The sequence below is a fragment of the Choloepus didactylus genome, chromosome 2 (assembly GCF_015220235.1).
Source record: "Choloepus didactylus isolate mChoDid1 chromosome 2, mChoDid1.pri, whole genome shotgun sequence".
Lineage (NCBI taxonomy): Eukaryota > Metazoa > Chordata > Mammalia > Pilosa > Megalonychidae > Choloepus > Choloepus didactylus.
Genome location: NC_051308.1, coordinates 141,546,910 through 141,571,793, shown reverse-complemented (window position 1 = coordinate 141,571,793; position 24,884 = coordinate 141,546,910). Strand labels below are relative to the sequence as shown.

General features: G+C 36.3%; 2 protein-coding genes across 4 annotated transcripts in view; one reads left to right on the top strand and one right to left on the bottom strand.

Annotated features, from left to right (window-relative positions):
* The window catches only part of SASS6 (SAS-6 centriolar assembly protein), a 76,879-nt gene extending 56,889 nt beyond the window's left edge, over window positions 1-19,990 (bottom strand). Inside the window, exons 1-7 of the mRNA XM_037826545.1 lie at window positions 19,733-19,990; window positions 13,555-13,615; window positions 11,438-11,517; window positions 10,917-11,021; window positions 9,812-9,983; window positions 9,068-9,133; window positions 8,071-8,190 (exon numbers count right to left, since the gene is read on the bottom strand). Coding sequence (XP_037682473.1) covers window positions 8,071-8,190; window positions 9,068-9,133; window positions 9,812-9,983; window positions 10,917-11,021; window positions 11,438-11,517; window positions 13,555-13,615; window positions 19,733-19,797 — 669 coding nt within the window. The 5' untranslated portion in view covers window positions 19,798-19,990. The remainder of the gene's footprint in view (window positions 1-8,070; window positions 8,191-9,067; window positions 9,134-9,811; window positions 9,984-10,916; window positions 11,022-11,437; window positions 11,518-13,554; window positions 13,616-19,732) is intronic.
* A 66-nt stretch (window positions 19,991-20,056) lies between these two features.
* TRMT13 (tRNA methyltransferase 13 homolog) overlaps window positions 20,057-24,884 on the top strand; it is a 32,423-nt gene continuing 27,595 nt past the window's right edge. For 2 of the 3 annotated variants that reach the window (XR_005215292.1, XM_037826547.1), the window contains exons 1-3: window positions 20,057-20,309; window positions 23,036-23,082; window positions 23,169-23,235. Coding sequence is in view for 2 of the 3 variants with exons in the window: in XM_037826547.1 (XP_037682475.1) it covers window positions 20,151-20,309; window positions 23,036-23,082; window positions 23,169-23,235 (273 nt within the window). In the remaining variant the exon portion in view is untranslated. Of the gene's footprint in view, window positions 20,310-20,730; window positions 20,830-23,035; window positions 23,083-23,168; window positions 23,236-24,884 lie in introns of all 3 variants that reach the window. The other variant, XM_037826548.1, reaches the window with a different exon arrangement.

Below are 24,884 nucleotides of genomic sequence, written 5' to 3'. Positions count from 1 at the left end.
TCTGCCCTCTGGATCTTTCCTTAATGGCCCTAATTGCTTTGTCTCTTACCATTTCAATAACCCTTTGGATCTGCCAGGAGGGCTTTTTTTTTTTTTTTTTCATCTTTTTTTTTCTCCTGTTTCTAAAACAATTACTCTAAGAAGCTCAAAACAGAAAGCCTCAAAGACTTGCAACTTGGGCAGGTCAAGACAAGAGCAGAACTAAGAGAGCTCTGAGACAAAAGGCAATAATCCAGTGGCTGAGAAAATTCACTAAACACCACAACTTCCCAATAAAAGGGGGGTGCCCGCTCACAGATATCATCCTGGTGGACAGGAAACACTCCTGCCCATCGCCAGCCCCATAGCCCAGAGCTGCCCCAGACAACCCAGTGTGATGGAAGTGCTTCAAATAACAGGCACACACCACAAAACTGGGCGTGGACATTAGCCTTCCCTGCACCCTCAGCTGGTTGTCCCAGAGTTGGGAAGGTGGAGCAGCATGAATTAACAAAGCCCCATTCAGCCATCATTTCAGCAGACTGGGAGCCTCCATACACAGCCCAGCAACCCAGAACTGCCCTGGGGTTACAGTACTCAACTGTGACACAGCACAGTCATCCCTCAATAGAGGACCAGGGGGTGCACGGCCTGGAAGACGGACCCACTCGCAAGTCTCAGGAGCCATACACCAATACCAAGGATTTGTGGGTCAGTGGCAGAGACAAACTGTGGCAGGACTGAACGGAAGGATTAGACTATTGCAGCAGCTTTAAAACTCCAGGAACACCAGGGAGATTTGATTGTTAGAGCCACCCACCCTCCTGACCACCCAGACACACGCCCCATATACAAGGTGGGCAACACCAACTACACACACAAGCTTGGTACACCAACTGGACCCACAAGACTCACTCCCCCACTCACCACAAGGACAAAGCAGGGGAGAACTGGCTTGTGGAGAACAGGTGGCTCATGGATGTCACCTGCTGGTTAGTTAGAGAAAGTGTACTACACAAAGCTGTAGATCTGATAAATTAGAGATAAGAACTTCAATTGGTCTACAAATCCTAAAAGAACACTATCAAGTTCAGCAAATGCCAAGGGGCAAAAAACAACACAAAATTATAAAGCATATGAAAAAACCAGACGATATGGATAAGTCAAGCCCAAGCACCCAAATCAAAAGATCAGAAGAGACACACTACCTACAGCAACTAATCAAAGAACTAAAGATGAACAATTAGACCATAGTACGGGATACAAAGGATATCAAGACTCTAGAAGAGCATAAAGAAGACATTGCAAGACTAAATTAAAAAACAGATGATCTTATGGAAATTAAAGAAACTGCTGACCAAACTAAAAAGACTCTGGATACTCATAATACAAGATTAGAGGAAGTTGAACAACAACTAAGTGTCCTAGAAGACCACAGAAAAGAAAATAAACAAACGAAAGAATGGAGAAAAATATCGAAAAAATCGAAATGGATCTCAGGGATACGATAGATAAAATAAAACTTCCAAACTTAAGACTCATTGGTGTCCCAGAAGGGGAAGAGAAGGGTAAAGGTCTAGAAACAGTATTCAAAGAAATTGTTGCGGAAAACTTCCCAAACCTTCTACACAATATAAATACACAAAGCATAAATGCCCAGCAAACTCCAAATAGAATAAATCCAAATAAACCCAATCCGAGACATATTCTGATCAGACTCTCAAATACTGAAGAGAAGGAGCAAGTTCTGAAAGCGGCAAGAGAACAGCAATTCACCACATACAAAGGAAACAACATAAGACTAAGGAGTGACTACTCAGCGGCCACCATGCAAGTAAGAAGGCAGTGGCATGACATTTAAAATTCTGAGAGAGAAAAATTTCCAACCAAGAATACTTTATCCAGCAAAACTCTCCTTCGAATTTGAGGGAGAGCTTAAATTTTTCACAGACAAACAAATGCTGAGAGATTTTGCTCATAAAAGACCTGCCCTACTTCAGATACCTACCAACAGAGAAACAAAGAAAGGAGAAAGAGATATAGAGAATTTTAACAGACTTATATAGAACCTTATATCACATATTACCAAGACAATCATTTTTCTCTAGTGATCATGGCTCTTTCTCCAGAATGGACTAATATGCTGGGACATAAAACAAGCCTCAATAAATTAATAAAAAAAAAAAAAAAAAAAAAAGATTGGATATACTCAAAGCACATTCTTTGACCACAATGGAATACAAATAGAGGTCAATAATTTGTGAATTGTAACTCCACTATTTACTTCCTACATGATATAAAATACACAAACTCTAATGACAAATCAGTGGTTTTGAATTCAATGTAAAATATGTAAGTTTTGACAAGAACTATATAAAGGTGTGGGAATAGAGTATAGGAGCATAGTTCATGTGCCCTATTGAAGTTAAGTTGGTATCAAAGAAAAATAAGATTGTTATGGATTTAAGAGTTTAATTTTAAGCCCCACAATAAACACAAAGAAACTATCAGAGAATATGACCATAGAGATGAAAAGTAGAGTATGGGTTAAGAGAAATGGGGGAAGGGGCAATGAGGAGTTAAGAAATGAGTGTAGGGAAATTTCTAGTAATGGATGGTGGGAAAGAGATAGCATTACAACATTCTAAATGTGATTAATCCCACTAATGCAATGCTAGGGAGGGGGTAGAATGGGAAGATTTAGGCTGTATATATGTTTCCACAATTGAGAAAAAAAAAAAAAATAGGACAGTCTGAATAGATGACAACTGAATGCCAAGGATGACCCTGGATGGGTTCTGAGGATGGAGGACAGGAGGCTCAAAGGGACACAGTTGAGACACAGGGAGGGTGAAAAAAAAAAAGGAAATATAGAATATATGCTCTGTATCAATGTTGAATCTCTAGTACTTCTAAGCTGCATTTAATGGGATTACATAAAAGAAAGTTCTTGTTCATGGGAACTGTATACATGAATTACAGCGTTTGTTCAAGGATGGGTGCAGCTAGCTCTCATACATTCAGAAGACAGAGCAATAGATGATGCATGATAGATAGGGAGGGAGGGAGGGAAAGAAATACCAGTGTGACAGCATATTAAAGTTGGTGGATTGGGGTATCAGGAGAAGGGGGTCAGGGTATGCTGGAGTTCTGTGTATGGGGTTTGTATTGTTTTTGCAACTGTTCCTATAACTTTGAATTTATTTCAAAATAAAATAAAATTTAAAAAAATCATAACAGAACACTATGAACAACTGTATGCCAACAAACTAGATAATGTAGAGGAAATGGCAACTTCCTGGAAACAAGTGAACAACCTAGACTAACCTGAGAAGAAATAGAAGACCTCAAAAAACCAATCACAGGCAGAGAGATCCAATCAGTCATCAAAGCTTCCCACAAATAAATGCCCAGGGCCAGATGGCTTCACAGGGGAATTCTACCAAACTTTCCAAGAAGACCTGATACCAATCTCCCTCATGAATATAGATGCAAAAATTCTCAACAAAAGACTTGCAAATCGAACACAAAGACACATTAAAAAAACCATATACCATGACCAAGTGGGGTTCATTCCAGGCATGCAAGGATGGTTCAACATAAGAAAATCAACCAATGTAATACAACACACTAACAGATCAAAAGAAAAAATCAAATGATCATCTCAATAGGTGATGAAAAAGCATTCAACAAAATCCAGCATCCTTTTTTGATAAAAACATTTCAAAAGGTCGGAATTCAAGGAAACTTCCTCAATGATAAAAAGCATATATGAAAATCCCAGTCAGCACAGTACTCAATGGCGAGAGGCTGAAAGCCTTCCCTCTAAGATCAGGAATGAGACAAGGATGCCTGCTGTCATCACTGTTATTCAACATTGTGCTAGAAGTGCAAGCCCAAACAATCCAGTAAGACAAAGAAATAAAAGGCATCCAAATTGGAAAGGAAGTAAAACAGTCATTATTTGCAGATGATATGATCTCGTATTTGGAAAACCCTGCAAAACTGACAACACAGCTACTTAAGCTAATAAACAAATTTAGCAAAGTAGCAGGATACAAGATAAATGCCCACAAGTCAGTAATGTTCCTATTCAATAGAAATGACCTAACTGAAGAGAAACTCAAGAAAAAGATTCTATTCTCAACAGCAACTAAAAAAAGCAAGTGCCTAGGAATAAACTTATCCAAGGATGTAAAAGATCTATACATAGAAAATTACATAACTTTACTAAAATAAATAGAAGGGGACCTAAAAAGATGGAAAAATATTCCATGTTCATGGACAGGAAGGCTAAATAGCATTAAGATCTCAATTCTACCCAAACTTGTCTACAGATTCAATACAATTCCAACCAAAATTCCAACAACCTACTAAGCAGACTTGGAAAAGCAAGTTATCAAATTTATTTGGAAGGGAAAGATGACTCAAATTGCTAAAAACAGTCTAAAAAAAAAAATTAAGTGGGAGGACTTACACTTCCTGACTTTGAAGCTAATTATAAAGGCACAGTAGTCAAAACAGCATGGTATTGGCACAGAGACAGACATATTGATCAATGGAATAGAACTGAGATTTCAGAGATAGACCCCCAGATCTAAGGTCGACTGATCTTTGATAAGGCCCCTAAATTCACTGAACTGGGACATAACAGTCTCTTCAACAAATGGGGCTGGGAGAACTGGATATCCATATCCAAAAGAATGAGAGTACCCCTTCCTCACACCATACACAAAATATAACTCAAAGTGGATCAAAGACGTCAATATAAGAGACAGTACCATAAAACTCCTAGAAGAAAATGTAGGGAAACATCTTCAAGACCTTGTATTAGGAGGTTGCTTCTTAGACCTTATAATCGAAGTACAAGCAACAAAAGAAAAAGTAGATAAATAGGAACTCCTCAAACTTAAAAGCTTCTGTACTTCAAACAAATTTGTCAAAAAGGTGAAGAGGCAGCCAACTCAATGGGAAAAAATATTTGGAAACCACGTACCTGATAAAAGACTGGTATCTTGCAAATATAAAGAAATCCTACAACTCAACAACAATAGTACAAACAGCCCAATTATGAAGTGGGCAAAAGATATGAAAAGATATTTCCCTGAAGAAGAAATACAAATGGCTAAAAAACACTAGAAACAATGTTCATCTTCACTGGCTATTAGGGAGATGCAAATTAAGACCACAATGAGATATCATCTCACACCAATTAGAATGGCTGCCATTAAACAAACAGGAAACCACAAATGCTGGAGAGGATGTGGAGCAACTGTTACTGTTATTCATTGCTGGTGGGACTGTATAATGGTACAGCCACTCTGGAGGACAGTCTGGTGGCTCCTTAGAAAGCTAAATATTGAGCTACCCTACGATCCAACAGTTTCTCTTCGCAGTCTATACCCAGAAGATCTGAAAACAGTGACATGAACAGATATTTGCACACCAATGTTCATAGCAGCATTATTCACAATCACCAAGAGATGGAAACAATCCAAATGTTCTCCAACAGATGAGTGGATAAACAAAATGTTGTATATACACATGATGGAATACTACACAACAGTAAGAAGGAATGAGGTCGTAAGACATATGACAACATGGATGAACCTTGAAGACATAATGCTGAGTGAAATAAGTCAGGCACAAAAAGAGAGATATTCTATGTTACCACTAACATGAACTCTGTGAAAAATGTAAAATAAATGTTTTATATTGTAGAATGTAGGGGATCTAGTGATGCAGCAACTAGTGAAGGGGAAACAATAATCTAATAAGAACAGATAAGTTATGAAGGGTAATCCTAATATTATGGGAATGCTCAGGAATGATTATGGTTTGTTAATTTTTGGTATGGTAGGAACATGTCGGAAGCAATGTAGTTATTTTAGGTTATTTGTTCTTCTTATTTCTTTGTTTGGTTATGGTTTGTTAATTTTCTTGGGGTATGCTAGAAACACGTTGGAAGCAATATAGCTATTTTAGGCTATTTGTTTTTCTTATTCCTTTGTTTTGTTTTTGTTTGAAATGTTGTTCTTTGTTTTTTAATTTTTGGATAATTAAGGTTTTAAAAAATGGGCAAAATACTTGAACAGACACTTTTCTAAAGAGGAAATACAAGTGGCTAAAAAGCACATGAAAATATGCTGAACATCACTAGTTATCAGGGAAATGCTAATTAAAACCACAATGAGAATCATTTGATACCTACTAGAATGGCCATTATCAAAAAAACAGAAAGCTACAAGTGTTAGAGGGGATGTGGAGAAAAAGGAACACATTTACTGCAGGTGGGAATGTAAAATGGTGGAGCTGCTTTTGAAGGCAGTTTGGCAGTTCCTCAGGAAGCTAACTAGAGAACTACTATATTATCTGGCAATCCCATTACTAGGTATATACTCAGAAGAACTGAAACCAGGCATGCAAACAGACATTACACACAGATGTTCAAAGCAGCACTATTCACAATTGCCAAAAGATGGAAACAACCCAAGTGCCCAATGAATGGAAAAACAAAATATAGTATGTATATATATATATATATATATATATATATATGATGAAATATTATTCAGCAGTAAAAAGGAATGAAGTCTTGAAGCATGCGACAATATGGATGGAACCTGAGGACATCACGTTGAGTGAAATAAGTCAGAAGCAATAGGACAAATATTGTATGATCTCACTAATATGCACTAATTGTAGTAAGTAAACTCATAGTTAAAGTCTAGAATATAGGTTACCAGGAAATAGAATGAGGGTAGAGAATGGGGGGGTGGGGGGTGGATGCTTAATGTGTGCAGAATTTTTAACTAGGTTGCATTTAAATGTTTGGAAATGGATAGAGGTGATGGTAGCACGATATGGTGAATGTAACTAACGGCACTGAATTATGCATGTGATTGTGGTTGCAAGGGGAAGTTTAGAGTCAAGTATGTCACGAGAAGGAAGGCTAGAAGATAAAACATTGGACTGTATAATACAGTGAACCCTGTGATGAACGATGATGGTGATTAATAGTACAAATATAAAAATGTTCTTTCATGAACTATAGCAAATATATGTCACTACTACAAGGACTTAGGAATATAGTGGTATATGGGAAAAATTGCACCTATTGAAAACTACAGACTATAGCTAACAGTAATATTTTAATATTCTTTCATTAACAGTAACAAATGTACCACACCAATGCTAAGGGTTAATAAAAGTGGGGAATAGGTGGCTTGGGATGTTTTGCGGTTTTTTTTGGAGTACTGAAAATGTTCTAAAATTGATTGTGGTAATGAATGCACAACTATGTAATAATACTGTGAACCATTTATTGTACACTTTGAATGGATTATATGATTTGTGAATATATCTCAATAAAACTGCTCAAAAAAAAAAAGGATGGTTATCTTCACTAAATTCTAAGACTTATAAAACACGTACTACCTTAACACCTGTCAGATGACAAACGTTAGGAGGGTTACTAACGTCAAGAGCATGGAGAAATAAGCACTCCTCTACACTATTTTGGGGACTACACTTTGGTAAAACCTTTTTGAGTGGCAAATTTGCCGTAGTTATCAATATTTTATATGGGTATGTTGCAATCTCACTTCTGGAACAAAGAATGGTTATTGCAGCATGCTTGCAATAACCAAAATTTTGAAGCATTTAAACATACTTCAGCTGCATAATTAGTTTCATAATTTGTTACACCCAAACAATAAATACCATGCAGGCTCTAGAGGAGCAGCTGAACTGATACAGAATGACATCTATAATATCATGTTAAGAAAAAAAAAGTTACATTCAACCTACACAGTAGGACCCCATTTGTATAAAACAAGAGGAAAACCACTATGTATATATATATATATATCTATAACTGTATATAATTACATACATCAAGAAAAAAGTCTCGAAAAACACACATTAAAATATTTGCAGTTTATCTCTGGGTAATAAGACTTTAAAGGAAAAACTTTGAATTTTTATTTTTACACTACTGTTTGAAATTTTTAAAGCAAACATATTACTTTATAATTAACAAATTGATCAGCAATAACAATATTTTTTTACAGTTTCCTTTAATATTCATACCTGCAAGGCTTTTTCCTTTTCATTTGTCAGTTCCTGAGAATGCTTATTTGTCAGTGCTGCTGTGTGTGATGTCCATTCATTCCGTAACTTATCTAATTCCTGAATTTTTTCAGATAATGTCTATATAAAATATTAACATACTGTCTTGAATATTTTACACTTTTGATTAGAACATGGCAATATTTACATGGATATTAAAGAAAAATGTAATCACAGTTGCTCAGGACATACTCCAACATTTTCCAACACATATTTTTTTTTAATTTGAAGAAATCAAGATTAGAATAAAAGCAATTTTAGAGCTAAAACAGTCCATAGGTTAAGCTTAAATGTTTTTTTCACCTTTTAGTTAAATCTTGCTCTTTGCTACCAAGTCTCCTCCTCTGGTATTAATTAATAAAACAACACAAGGTGAAGCAAGTGAGTCATAAAGAGTGGTAAACTTTTCCAGGGAAAACCTAGTAACAAAGATCTCCAAGATGGGGCACATTGTGCAGGGGTATTTTCTGCCTGAAGCCATGCAACTTATCAGATACCTTGAACCTCAATTTCAAGGACTGGGGATAAAAAGGTTGAAGCTATGATGGAAAGGATGATAAGCCCAGAAGGGCCTAACAGGGGTATTAATTGTAAACACAACAGAAGGATGGAAGGAAAATGTTTAGAAGAATTAAAAAGGCATTTTAGGCAAGAGGAACACGATGAATAACAGAGGAGCAGAGAACTAACATGTGATAGGTACTTTTCATGCTGAAGACTTGGAGATAGGAGAGAATGTGTCACACATTGGGAAAAACAGAAAAATGTTTGGATAGAAAAAAATACCTAAAGGAGAAAGCACCAGATTAAGATAATTCACTGGCTGACAAAAAGGAGAGGAAATTAAATGGCAGGATGCTTAAAAAAAAAAATACACAAAGGCTTGGATTTGATTCAAGAAACAATTCAGAGCCAATGTCTGGATGACTTACAAAGGAAAAAATGAAACTTGAAATACCTTTTGTGTGAGGTTCAGTTGCCTAGTAACATCATCTAGTGACTGCGTCAATGATAATTTTTCTTCCTATTTATAAAAATCATAAAATTATGCAGTTTACAATTTAATCATCTATAGCTATTCTACTCAAAGTACAGCAAAGAATAGCATCAGCATCACCTGGAAGCTTGTCAGAAATGCAGAATCTCTAACCCCATCTCAAAACTTCTAAACCAGAATCTGCATTTTAATAAGATACTCAGATGATTTAATAAACACTAAAGTCTGAGATGCAGTGATCTATAGCATTTTTAAAAAAAGACTTTCTGAAAAAAACTTTTAAGAAGCTATATACCTTATAGAACTATAGAACTATAATTATACTTTATATAGTTACATAGCATTTTGTAATTTTCAAAATACTTACATATATTTTACTTCACTTAAGAGGGACTAGATAGTGCAGACAGTTCTATACCTGCCAGCTGAAGAAATCATGACACAAAGAGTTTAAGTGATCTGCCCAAGGTTACAGAAAAATAGTAAAAACCCTGGAACCAAAGTTTCCCAATTCCTAGTCCAGTTCTATCCTCACTGATGTACCCTGACTAATGGAAAACAGTAAAATAAAATAAATCCATTACATGTTAAAAAAATTTACCAGAGGTATTTAAACAACTTCATTCAGAAAATACAAACTCTTCAGTGATTCATTAGAGGCCTTCTGAACTTATTTTAAGAGAACGAGTCAAATTTAAATCTTACCTTGCTACATTTCAAACAGCCTGCTAGAAATTTCTTTATTTCCACGTCATTTCCAGGTAAAAGTTTCAGCGAAAGGTGCGTAAGATGCTTAAAAGGATTTGTCTCTACCACATTTAAAAATGCTGGTGAGCTATCCAAAATGGCTGCTGGAGAAACTAAATGTAGTAAAAACCTTTGAAAACAAAGTGTCATAACATTATACATTTATAAGATACTGAAACTTTCCCATTGACTCACTACCTCCTCTACTTAAAAGGATAAAGAAAGAGGGCATATTGGAGTCACAGGAGCCAATCTGAAAGGACTCACAATGGTGAAATATGTAATAAATTTGTCAAGAAAAAGAAAAAGAACTGACTGAAACACAATGAATATATAAAGTCCATGAATTCATGATGAGACAGACGGGGAGAGAGAAAGCAAAACACTAAAAACAAAAATAAAACAAAAACTCACTGAATATCACAGAAGTAACTAGGGTACCCAACTCTTTACTCCGGAAGTTGACAATTTAAAAGGAAGAAAAAGCATTCATTTATGCTTTCTTGAATGAATTTTCAGAGTAATCGAATAGCCCTAACTGATGAGGGGAACTTCATTATAGGATTGCATCTAGTAGATATGGAAACAATGACAGAAATAGGAAAAAAAAACATTTTGTAGCTCCTAATGAAATAATTGATACAATCAACAGTTGTCAACTGATGAATCCAACAGACAAAAGATTGATGGTGAACTGTATAATGAAAGGGTCAGGCACTAACACCACATGAAATATGAATATATGTATACGTGTGTGTGTGTGTGATATACACATTCACAATCTTATTCTTCCTTTTTCCCATGTTCGTTATAAAACATATACTTGATGTTAAATTTTTCAGAGATCTTAAATGGCCTTGCCAAGACATAAAAATATAGGGGTAAATATTTCTGATTTTAATCATGATTCCTTAAAATTAGATTTAATGGAGCTCTAACCCTAGCTTTAAAAATAGACAGTGGTGCTTATAATATATAGATAATATTTAGCCACCAACTTGTCTTTCAAAAAAGAATTTGTCTTGAGAGAAGTTTAATAATGTAGTGCTCTCATGAGACTTACCTTGGAATTTCTTTGCCATGTTCTTGAGTACATTGTTGAAGAAGATCTATAAATTTCTGTGGGAAAGCTAAAAAGTCTACAAGAAGACTTTGCTGGAATTTTAAACTATTCAGAAGACAGGAAAAGAGATTTTTAAAAAAATAAAGAAAAATTAATTACTATTTTTAATTATAATTAATACCCAGAAAGATTCTCTTTTTTTTATTACCTAAGACCTACTATAATCAAGAATTATTCCAAGGAATTTTTATTTTTGTAGAATTTTTTCAGTGGGAAGAAAAAGTTCAATAAATTTAGCTAACTCACCAAAAATTCTGAGCTATTTTAAACAGAACTCTGATAACCCATGAAATATTTATTTCCAAAAACTTCCTAATTATAGTATAAATAGTTCACAAAATAACCAAATGTTCCTATTTGGTATGTGTTTCAGAGAACAGTATCAATGTATTCATAAAACTCAGAAAGTAACTTATTCCTAAATTAAACATTATTTAAGAACAGAAAAAAAAATTAGTTACCTCTGAAAATCTTCCTCAGATATAACAAGGTTATACAGAAAAAATGGATCAGTATCATCAGTCAGTCGGACAACTAAATCCTAAGAAAAAAAAAAAAGACTGTTTTAAAATATTTTCAGTAGACCTGGCTTTTAGAACAATTTCTTCCTACTTGGAAATGAAATCATCCAATTACACTAAGGTATCACAGTTATCCTTCAGATGGCTTTGTTTTCTAGTGCTAATGGTTTTTGTTGGTCTTTAGAGATTTAGAATCTTAAGTAGGGGTAGATATTTTGCTCCTTGAGCCACATAGGGATCTATAAAAGTTAATTAAATGCTAGGATGGAAAGTTTAGGAATATTATCCTATCAGAGGCTTAGGAAAATTCAGATAGCACTTACTGCTCTATGACACTGTGACAAATATTCTTCACCACTAACTGTACTACATTTAATTATATTTTCAGTTTTCCTTAAGTTAACTAGTCTGGCATTTCAAAAGTAGCAAATAGATCAGCAGAACTGACAATTATCCACCATAGAGAAGGAAGGAGCTTTTGTCACTCAAGCAAAAGACAAGGGTATCAGGTGACAGGTTGCCAGGGCTTCTTCCTAAGCAACAATTCTCTCCTACTCCAGGTGGCTGCTGATGTGGAATGCCATCTGTTTTCAGTTTCAAATGAAGTGAGCACCTTTCATAAAAGACCACTTTCCAGGTAGCTAAATTGATTGTGTGACACATTATCACAGCAGCGAAAGCTAACAAAAGAACAAAGAAATTATGTACTTCAAAGAACATAAAAGGGAAAGAGATATAGCAACAAGATGATGGAGGACTAATAAATAAATATTCAGATTGAGAAAATTTTTCCGTCTTGAAATTAAAACATACTGCTCCTGAGGAACTGCTGGAGCCCCCCAAAATTTAAATCACTTATGATTAAAGCTAGAAAAGAAAACAGCAGCACGGTGGGCATAAGGAAGAACATGTAAGATACACAGTTTATAATTTCTACTCTGGAAAATGAGCAATCTGTATATTTGCTCTGCCTCTAAATGTTCTGTCCTTAAGCGGCATCTATTTAAGAACTTCTTGAAACCTGTGTCAAGATGCTATAAAAATCTTGAAGAAGGGGTTAATATTACTAGGCCTTGAAAGTGTTTAGGGCAAGTTTTAACACAGGGAAAATAGAATGAAGAAAGATTTTTAAAAGAGAACAGGATTAAGAGAGAACTAGGTTGATTAGAAAAGAATCATTAGGGGAAAGAAAGGTAATGAAGTTTGTTTTTTGGAGTCCCTAATATAAACCTATTACTTACACATTAATTCTTTTCTCCTCATATATTGGTTTTTTAATTTAAAATTTAAAATCAGAGAGTAAAGAAAGAGTAAAGCATCGCATCGAGATGGGTTAAATCCTAATCCATGTGAAATGCAGACAGAATAAAGAAAGATCAAGCCTCTAATCATACCTTCCATCTTTCCTCTTAGCATAACTCCATGTACTTCACCTTCACTTCTCTACTAACCCTACTCTACTAACGCCTTATTTAAGGAAGGTGGTGACACTACTTCAGCAGCAGTAAGTTCAAAACTTTCAATTATAGTAGATGAAAAAAAGCCAAATATGGTAGTCTGAAATCCAGAATATGCAGTAGCTTACAGTCCATGCTACATTTCTTAGCCCTCCATTCTATATCCTTAGTTCTGTTAATGGCTCATACTTTTGAAAATAAAATGGGACTCGTGCTCTAAATGTCTCTCTTCAAAAGGTGAAATGAAAGATTCAAAAACTAAGATCTTCTTGTAGTACTTTAATTTATTCTGGTCTCACATTTATACCATGAAATGTCAGTTCCATAGAATAGCAGTATATACTGTAACAACCTGTACTGGGCAAACCGAAGGAGACTGATCCCAACTCCCAATCCTCCTTAAATGTTTTAGAAATATACGATATGATAATCTCTCAGTTGTTTTAGTAGATTACACAATCTCAGATTTGCAACAGTTACAAAATGACCCAAAATTAAAAAGACGGGTGTAATACAAGAGTCCGCAATCTTAAAGAACAGACATAGTTACCTATAATGTATAGAAATTAACATACTTCAAAAAAAGAAATAAATACCAACCTTTCTGTGAACTGGATTAGTAACTGACTGTAGTTCAATGGTCACTCTTACACTTACTCTCCTATAAGAAAAAAATATTCCCAACCATCAGAAACATTCACATGAAATGAGTTATCAATGTCATTCGTATTAGCTGAAGTTTTCAGTCATAAGCTACACTATTTTCCACAGGTGTTACCTAACTTATGAGTAGATGTTTGGAAAGCACACTGGACTTAAAGTTTAAGTTCTTATTCTTCCACTGGTGAATAATCTAGAAGTTTTTAGCCTAAGGCTGAATTTTTTCACTTGTAAAATGGCATTGTTGGGAGGATTAAATGAGTTAATGTGGAGTGCCTGGTATACATCTGTGCCGGTTTGAATGTATTATGTCCCCCAGAAAAAGCCATATTCTTTGTTGCAATCTTGTGGGGCAGACATAATAGTGGGGATTAAGTTGGAACGTTTGAATTAGGTTGTTTGCATGGAGATGTGCCCACCCAACTGTAGATGATAACTGATGGGATATTTCCATGGAGGAGTGGACCCACCCATTCAGGGTGGGCCTTGATCAGTGGAGCCATATAAACGTGCTGACTCAAAGAAACTGAACTGAGTGCAGCTGGGAGTGATGTTTTGAAGAGGAGCAAGCTTGCTAGAGAGGAACGTTCTGGGAGAAAGCCGTTTTGAGGCCGGAGCTTTGGAGCAGACGCCAGCTGCCTTTCTAGCTAGCAGAGGTTTTCCGGACGCCATTGGCCATCCTCCAGTGAAGGTACCCGATTGCTGAGGTGTTACCTTGGATGCTTTTTGGCCTTAAGACTGTAACTGTGTAGCGAAATAAACCCCCGTTTTATAAAAGCCTATCCATCTCTGGTGTTTTGCATTCCTCAGCATTAGCAAACTAAAACAATATCCTTACAGCCTGGTATATATCCTTACTGCCTTGATTCTAAAACAGCATCTATTGAAAGACAAACTTTTAATTTAATAACAACTTTCCACATTAAAAAAAAAATCTGTATCACTATTTCAAGTGATTGGACTGATTTATAAGAGATGGCTTACAAAAAACTTAAAATGTGAATATTAGAGTTGCTTAGAATGTCTAGAATCAGGGAAATAACATATTCCCTTCCCTTATGCCTACATAAAAAGTTTTTTCAGAGCCACAAACTAAATCAACCTAAAATACTCTCTATTTATACAGTATATCTACAGAACTCTTAACCCCGAGAGGGAAAAGAACATAGCTGTTCACATTCTATACTGCATATTAGAGAATCCAGAATTGGACAGAGGCATATAAATAATGGTGCTTCATAAACACTGATTAAACTGAGCAAAAATGTTTAAATAACTCAGGCAATAGAGGGAAAAACCCAGTAAAAAAAATCTCTATACCAATGGTTCTTAAACTACCCTGCTAGAACTGAGTAACAATGGTCGTTCCCTGATGCACAAGGAAATGGAATTAGTTCAATTTTAAGTTATTCCACCAAAGACTTTTTCTAACCTTTTCCACTTTCTATTGCTTATCTACTAAAGAAGTAAGAAAGACATAGCAATTTAGTATTCACAGAAAAACTTGGAAACAGTTAGAAAGGCTAGGTTCAATTGTTTTTGTTTCATGCTTTTACTTGTAATTTTATATTGTTTTTTGTTTTAGTCAGGTAGAAATTTTATTTTTCCTTCCCAAATATTACTGTTCTCTCTCCACTCACTCCAGTGCTTCATACATTGGTTTCTAAATCTATCATTTTAAGTTTCTTATTGAATCTACAATTAGATGCTAAATCTTAGTTCATACAATGAGATTGTTACTATAAATTGTATCTGTTATCTGAAAAGAAACCAGAGCACTGGTCTACATTGCAAAGACAATAAGAATTACTTTTAAAAACAAGGGAATGTTTGGTTTCTATCTTTCTAGTTTCTAGAGCAATATATGAGAAATAGATTAGATTCTTACTCCAATTCCATTTCAATTAAGCTTTCTGGGGAAACAGAATCCCTCAATTTCCTAATTTGTAAGACAAATGGATTGAATTAGAAGGTTTGTGAGACCCTTTTAACTCTACAATGTCATTATGTTTGGTTTTCATCTTTTGAAGTTTTTTCAAGTACATATTGCCATAGTGGTATGACACTGCTGCTATCTAACTTTTTATGGTGCTTTACAGTTTTAAAAGTTGTCATACTTCATAAAATTATTAAAATCCAAAAAGCTTGCAGTTAATAAAGTGTTCTTTACACAATTCTAAAAGAGTAACACTTAAATAATTTTCCAATCATATTAATTATATTGTTGCATATTTTCCAAGTGTCTACATGCATTTAGATGTTGGGATACGAAAGAAGACAGTAAAGGTCCACAAATCAAACTTATTCCCCATGTTTACTTCAAAATCCCCCTAAAAATATCTCGCAGAAAAAATCTGAGCTTTCAGGGGATATACTATGTGAAATTACAAATCCTCTTGTCTCCATTGTAATAGTTAATATCACTGGAACAATATAAAACACTCTATCAATAAAAACTCTCAATTAAAAAAATACTATTTCTCAAAATACTGTGTAATCTACATGTCATTCTGTCAGTTAGCTAGGTGTTTTAAATAAAAAGCATCTTAAACTCAGGCACTGGAAGAACTAGATTCTGGCCCACCTCTGCCACCTAGTAGCTGTGCCCTTAAACTCTCAACTCAAACAAATAAAAGCTATTCTAAGCCAGGTACTATGCTGGGTGCTAGGGATACAAACAGAAATAAACATGGCCCATGTCCTCAAATTGACAGCAGACTAAATGACTTTTCCCCAGAATTGCTTCTGTTTGCATCTTAGGTCTTCAGAGAAGGAAGAAAGGGTTACCATTACTTACTAAGCGCTACATTACTGAAGACCAGCCAGGTTTTTGCATATATCATCTTATTTAACAATAATCTTATTAAGTAAATATTATATCTGTTTTACAGAGAAAGAACATGAGGCTCACAGAGTTACATATAGAGTTACATACTTGTTTTAGGTTACATCGCAGAGCGCAAACTGGAATTCAGGTCTTTTGCCCACAGGATGTTAAATGAATAAGGTGCATAAATGAATGTAGGCAATTAATTTCAACTTGGGCAACTTTGTAAAGGTTCTTATAGTAAAGGGATTTAAGGCAGACCTTGAAGGTGACAAAAGAAAATGCACTTGAGGGAGAAGCAGGAGTAAAGTTACAATTTACAGAGAGTACCAGGTACATTCAGAGGATAGCAAGTAGTCTTGTGTGACTAGCATATTGGGGAGAAGAGCTTTGGAAACAAAACTGAAAAGGCAGGTTGGTATCAAAACACAAGCTTCAAAATTTTGCATCACCTCTGTGCCCATTTGAATGTATTATGCCCCTCAAAACGCCATTATCTTTGATGCAATCTTGTGTGGGCAAATGTATTAGTGTTGATTAGACTGTAATTTTTTGATTGAGTGTTTCCATGGAGATGCGACCCACTCAACTATAGGTGATAACTCTGATTGGATAATTTCCATGGAGGTGTGGCCCTGCCCATTCAGCATGGGCCTTGATTAGTTTACTAGTGCACTATATAAGCTCAGACAGAAGGAGCCAGCTTGCTACAGCCCAGAGGGACACTTTGAAGAACGCACAGGAGCCGAGAGAGGAGCTGCAGTTTACATAGACATTTTGGAGACGGCCTTTGAAAGCAGACTTTTGCTTCAGAGAAGCTAAGAGAGGACAAACACCCCAAGAGCAATGAGAGTAACATTTTGGAGAGAAGCTGCAGCCTAGAGAGGAACATCTTGGGAGAAAGCCATTTTGAAACCAGAACTCTGGAGCAGACGCCAGCCATGTGACTTTGCAGCTAACAGAGATTTTCCGGACGCCGATGGCCATCCTCCAGTGAAGGTACCCGACTGTTGATGCATTACCTTGGACACTTTATGGCCTTAAGACTGTAACTGTATAACCAAATAAACCCCTCTTTATAAAAGCCAATCCATTTCTGGTATTTTGCAAAAAGGCAGCATTAGCAAATCAGAACAACCTCCCTCCAGAAAGTTTCTTAATCATTACTTCTGTCCCCAGCTAAATGTACTTCTTTTCTACGACTTCAATATGGTATTACTTATTGCATTAATCACACTTTAGTAATAGCTAACAGTGAGTACTTATTATGTTCTATTCTAAACACTTTATATGTATTAACTTGTGCTATACTACCTCCCCAAGGAAACTTTGTTTCCCCTTTTATTGTTGAGTTCCTCAAGAGCCAGAATAATTGTTTTTTTTGTTGGTGGTTGGGAGGGTTAGGAGTGGGGGAAGCTTTATACCCATTTGGCACCTAGGATAATTCTTCATACATAGTAGACATTCACAAATATTTGTTGAATTAAACTGGCCTCAAATGCTTAACTAAAGAGTCTGGATTTTTTTTCCCTATAGGTCAGGGGTCAGAAAAGATTTTCTATACAAGGCCTCATAGTAAATATTTTAGGCTTTGCATAAATTACTCATCTCTACCTCTGTAGTGCAAAAGCAGCCATAGACAATACATAAACCAATTAGCATAACTGTGTTCCAATAAAACATTATTTACAAAAACAGGCAGTGGGCAATCTGTGGACTGTAGTTTGCCTATTCGTGCTATAGGACATAGGAATATATGCAAGATTTCTAAACAGGAGGAGTGAAAAGACTGAAATTGTGAGAGGGAGAATAGCTAAGAGCATCAATATTGGAATCAGAAAAGTAGTGAACCCCTTTCTTTTAATTTTCTAAAATCATTCTAGAGCAGTGCCATCCAACAGAAGTGCAGGCCACAAATATGAGCCATGTAAGCAATTTTTAAATTTCTAGAAGCCATATTTTTAAAAAAAAATTTTAAAGCAAGTAAAATTAATTTTAATATATTTTATTCAACCCAATATATCCAACACATAATCAATATAAAAATTGAGATATTTTACATTCTTTTTTTTTCATAGTAAAAAACTTACTAAAGTTAAACTTAAAAAGCCAGAATGCATTTTACCACTTCAATTTGGATTGGTCACATTTCAAGTGTCCAACAACTATATGTGGCTAGTGGCTTCCAAAGTGAACAGCACAGAAAAATATCCAACCAAAATAACCTATGTGTCTCCATATGTAGCTGCTGGTTTTGGTACTATCTCCTTGCCCAGCTTACTAATTGATTTTGGACCTAATTCTGAAGTATATACTGCAGAGTACTGGCAACTCAATACATCAATGTTTTCATCTTAAACATGCTACATTCCACACCATTTAGTTTTCACACACATTTTCACACCTGATCCTCATACCACCATTTGGGGTAGGCATGTTATTATATCCGTTCCACACATGAGGAAACAAGGCTCAGAAAAGTTAAGAGACAACTAATGAGTGTTGGAACTAAGACAAAAATGTAAATCTTCTGATGTCCAGTCAAAACTCAAGTCCCACTAGCCTCACCTTCTTAGTCAAAGTTGCAGTTTTGCCTTTATTTGAGACTGGCGGGTATCCCACACCCATTGTTGTACTGCAAGCTCCACGAAGACAAGGACTATTTTTCCTGACCTCTGCATCTCCGGTGCCCAGCAAGATGGTTTGCTATTGGGGAATATTTGTCGAATGAATGAATGGAGGGAGGGAGAGAGGAAGGGAAAAATTCTGGTTTTCCCGTTATTTTTAGTGAATCAAACAATTTACTTTTATTGATAACTAATGTGAAGAGCCAAAGTACACCACTAAATTGACTTTTTTTAAGTTGAAGCTTAAATTTAACTTCTAATATAAGCCAAAGGGGAGCGAAAAAAAAAGGCTGGGACCCGAGGCCTCAGCTGTAGTGTTGGCTCTGCCGTGAAACTCTGACCGCAAATTATTTAACCTCTCTGGGCCAGAGTTCTTATCTGTCAAAGGGGGAGAGTGGGCCTACAATCTCAATTCCGTTCAGCCCTAGGATTGTTGACATTAACTTGATGCAGTCTGCTTCCCATTTCCTCACATTCTTCCTTGTCCCTTCTGCAACTGCCGACTTGGTAAGAAAAGTAACCATTAGGTCCCAGCTGAGTTTACTCTCCGCGTTCGAGCAGGACCGCGGGACACCCAGCGGTGTCTTCAGCCCGGAGACGCCATCTTTCCCTTTTGGCCCGGCCCCAACCGCCACCCGCCGGCACCCAGTGACGCGAACCTCACCTCTCCTCGCAGTCTTTGCATTTCACTTGCAATGGAACCAGTTGCTGGAACAAAACCTGGCTCATGTTGGACCGGTGGCCCGGCAGGCGCGCGGAAAGGTCGGACAGGCCAGGCCTAGGTACTAGACTGAAAGGCGTACACGGTCCTGGTAAATTTGAGTTTGGCGCTCGGCTCCCGCGAAGGAGGCGGTGGGGGAGAGAAACGAGGGGAAGACGGAGGAGTTTGGACTTCACCAGCCACCGTAAGTTTCTTCCGGTTTTGTAAAGGAGGCCGTGAAAGTTGTTGCGGTAGTTCTGGGTATTAACATGTGTGGCAGGACCCGAGGCGGCCATTTTTGTTGAGGGAAGAGGACAGACCGCAGGCTGATGACTTTTCCTTTCATTACCCAATGTTCGGCCTTCGAAGCGAGCCTTAAATTATGGCTGCTTCTGTGCCGACGCAGCACTCGACTGGTTTTCCGGCCGAAAGTAGATGTGGTTACTATGTGGAAAAGAAGAAGAGGTTCTGCAGGATGGTGGTGGCAGCAGGGAAACGATTCTGTGGTGAACACGCTGGAACCGCCGAGACTGACGCGGAGGTCTGGTATCGCTTTCTCGCCCGAGAGTGGGAAATAAGTCGTCCACCCCCCACCCCCACCCCCCAACCCTGTCTGGTCTGTGCTGGGACCCGGCCCCTCCCTTCTCTGATAGGTTTCTGTTTCCCTCCCTTGAGTGCTCCAGCTTTTCCCTTAAGAAACTCAGTCTTGCTCTCCCTGGGTAGCAGTGAGGAGCGCTGGTGATGGGCAGTGTTTTCTTTTACTAAGTAAAGCTCCAGCAGTGACCCGTAAACCTGATCTTGATCCTAACTCATGGTAAAGCTAAATTTTAGTTTTGTTCCAAACTGCCGCTGCTTGCACACCACACACCCATCGCCTTTCTGATGGGAAGTAGTAGTTAGAAATAGTCAGTGATTGAAGCGCCAAAGGTTTCACTAATTGTGTTCTAATTATTGCATTCTAGTGAATGCGGTTGAGAGAAAATTTTTCAAAAGATGTATATAGACCTAAAATCTTAAGAAAGCAACTTGGTGGAAAAAGGGAGCAAAAATTAAGAAAAAAGGTAAGAATTGATGCTTTGAGAACAGAAAGTGTGCAATTTGTTCGATAATACAGTTATACATATAATTGTACTGTCAGGCAAAATATACATACATATAATTGTACTGTCAAGCAGTATGTATTTATATACATGTATATTTCTTTAGAATATGTATGATAGAAAAATTGAAATAAAGAGCAAGAGGAGCAGAATGCTGACCAAAAAAAAGAGCATTCTAATAGAGAGGATTTGAAAGAATAAACCAAATAGGGCAGCATCTGGTTTGTTGCCTTCCAAATGTCCAGTATTATTTACACTATTTTTCTTTGTTGGACGGTTTATCCTTCTAGACAATAGCCTGTTTGTTGGCTACTGTCCATCATAGCCATAGCCCTACTTTCTCTTTTGATTTGACTGAGATTTTCCTAAAGGGAAGCAAACTGAAACAAGGACATTCTTGTTTTGGAATGTGGGAGACCTGTGACTATTGAAGTACACTGGTTGATTTTTGAGGGGAGCAGCAAATATCCCTTGGTTAAAGAATGAGATTTATGATAGGAGATGGGTTTTATTCCCACTCTGTTACAAAGCCTTAGACTTTACCTTATCCAGATAACTGGAAGGTGATAGCAGGTGGTGACTGTAGTAGAATGAAAATAGAGCATTGCAAGCTGATTGGTATTCCTAGAGAGGAATGACATCATGTTGTTAGTCTCTTGACTAAAAACCACAAAACACCAAGTGGAAATACATTCCATGGCTATAATTTGGTTTCTGTGGTGGCCATCCTACTGAATCCGTAATTTATAATGTAATTGAGTGTTGTTTTTCAGCTCTTTTTTTTTTCACATACTTCTGTAATGATATTCCTTGTACTCAGTTTAACCCAGTGTTTCTCAACTGGTGGCACTTTCTCACCTCCACCCCCACCCCTACCCAAGAGACACTTGGCAATGTATGAAGACTTTTTGGTTGTCACAGCTTGGGTATTGCTGGCATCTAGTGGGTAGAGACCAGGGATGCTGCTAAACATCTTACAATGCACTGGACAACCTCCCACAAAAAAAGAATTATCTAGTCCCAAGTGTTAATACGGACAAGTTTGAGAAAACCTGTTTCTGACCCCAAATAATAATTGAAAAAAGTGCCTTTTTTATTGTATAGTTAGACTTTGACGGTTAGAGTATTTTCATATCTACAGGTTAGGTTTTAAAGTCAGCAAATAAGGAAGAAATAATATACAATATTTTCAGAAAATAATGAAAAATCTCATAACTTTCCCATGAAATTCAGTATACATAGTTTTATACATATGCTGAGAAGCACATCAAAACTGGAATAAACTAAAAAAAAAAGAAAAAAGAGAGAGAGAAAAAAATTGTTAATATTGACAGCCTACACTTAGCATTTACTATATAACCAGCACTATACTAAGTATTTTTGAAAAGTATCAACTCACTTAATTTTCACTAACCTAAGGAGGTCATATTATTATTGTTATATTTTAGATGGGGGAGTAAGATTGCCTAAGGTTACAGAGCTGATAACTGATAGATAGAGCTAGGAATCATATCTAGGCAATCTGGCTGGTTTGTAACTATTACACTGTCCTGTTACAACAGAATGTTGGGCATGATTGCCAACATTAGTTTTCCTATCTTTTTTCCCATCACATATAGTTAAATACATGTAAGTTAGAAACAAATAGGATACAATTCTACTATACAAAGTTGCAAAGCCAATGGAATATGCCACAAACCAAATGGTTAAACTGCCTTATTTCATTGTTTCTAAGGCATTTTTTTGGTTGTTTTTTTTTCCACATTTTAACATCTTTGAAATTAGAATCGTCTTAAAACCAATATGTTGTAATTTAAATTGGCGGCATTTTTTCTTTGCTGGTACATAAAATGATGGTGCATATTACAATCAATGTTGTCTTAGATTCAAAATTCCATATGTAGACCTTCTCTAACCTATTTGAAGATATGACTCTCGTTTGTTCAAAACAGTATTCATATATAAATAAACCAATTACATTGGGATTTATTGTTGTTAAATCCTTTGACCTGATTTTGCCAGTTTTTCAGTGTGTTCTTTTTGGTTTTTTTACCTTGCTTGGGTAACACTTAAGCTTATGATTTCACTGATATTATTTATAGATATATAGGATGTACAAGCGATAAGCTGGATATTTTATTTAAATATATCCCTTTTAATTTATTAGGGAGAAAATGCTCGGAAAAGAATCCTGTGTCCTTTAGATCCAAAACAGTAAGTATGGGTCAGATAAGGATTTTATGTGGTAGAAACAATAATTGTTACAAGGCTTATTTAAATAATTTTCTCTTTAAATTTAGCACAGTATATGAAGATCAACTAGCAAAGCATTTGAAAAAATGTAATGCAAGAGAGAAGCCAAAACCTGTAAGTTTTTGATCAGTAAAACTGAATGGTGAATATATGGTTTGTAATATTTACCAAGGCTCTTGCCGCAGAAGACTTGGTTTTGGTAAAATATATTTGAGTCTATGTAGGATATTAGACAGTAAATCTACTTACAATCTTAATTCAGACAATAAAATGTTATGTAACAGAAGTGTTCAGCGAGAAATTTCACAATCTGTTCAAAAATATTTGCTTAATACTCATTAAATATTGTTTCAATAAAATATGATAATCCCTGCATTCAGAGAGATTATTTGAAATGGGTAAATAAACTTACACATAAGGACTATAGTTCAGTAAAATCAATGAAAAAAGTAATCACATGTGTGATGAGAACACATACATGAATTAAAATTAAAACCAAGGTTCCAATTGTGATGGCAACATAAGACATGCCAAGGTGCCATTCTTCCACAGAATCTTTGAACAACTAACAAAAACTGGCAGACCCATCTTCCTCAAAACTCTGGAAAACAGTTAAAGGGCTGCAGTAATGAGTGAGTGCCAATCAAGAAAATGCAGCTTTAAAAATTGTAGAACTAGTGGCATGCTTGCTGGTCCCCCTCAAGCAAGGAGGTTTTGAAGCCAGCCTACGCTCCCATTGTGGGTGACTGTCCTTGTTCCAGAGTGAGCAGTGTAACCCCTAAGCACATACTGCAGTAACTGTATGTTGGTGCCAGTCTTTTGGTGGCAGCCTAAAAGACTGAACTGGAAACTCATCTCTGGTTCAGCCTCCCAGAACTTGCCTGTAGGCAGAAGCAGCTGGTGGACCACAAAGGCAGTATAAGATACAATTAAGTCAAAGCCACCTAGGCAAAGAATTATCTTCTATAAGTCATATAACAGAGCACCTGGGAGAGGGAGACAGTCTATTTCAGAAGGAGTAAAGATTTTTAAAAAAAACATGTGATTACCTCAGTTGATGCAGAAGAGTATTTGACAAAATTCAGCACTGCTTCTTAATAAAAACACTTACAAAACCAGGAATGACAGGAAACTTCCTTAACATGATAAAGGTCATATATGAAAAACCCACAGCTATCATTAATATGTCATTGGTGAAAGACTGAACATTGTTAACTTTTTTCCTCCCAAATCAAGAAAAGACAAGGATGCCCACTGTCACATTATTCAACATTTTACAGGAAGTTCTAGCCAGAGCAATTAAACAAGAAAAAGAAATAAAGGCATCAAAATGAAAGACTTAAAACTTTCCCTCTCTGCAGATGACATGAAAATCCTGAAAATTCAGAAAATCCTGAAAACCCCACAAAAAAGGCTACTAGTGCTAATAACAAAGCAATGGAGTACAAGATCAGCACTCAAAAATCAGTAGTGTTTCTATTCAACAGAAATGAATAATCTGACAATGAAATCAAGAAAAAAATTGTATGAACAATAACAAGTAAAAGAATCAAATACTTAGGAATAAATTTAGCCAAGGATGTAAAGGACTTATATGTGAAAACTACAGAACATTCTGAATCAAAGAAGATCCATGGATTGAAGACTCAATATTGTTAAGATGTCAATTCTACCCAAAGTGATTTGCAGATTCAACACAATCCCTATCAAAATTCCAACAGCCCTCTTTGCAGAAATGAAAAAGCCAGTCATCAAATTTATAT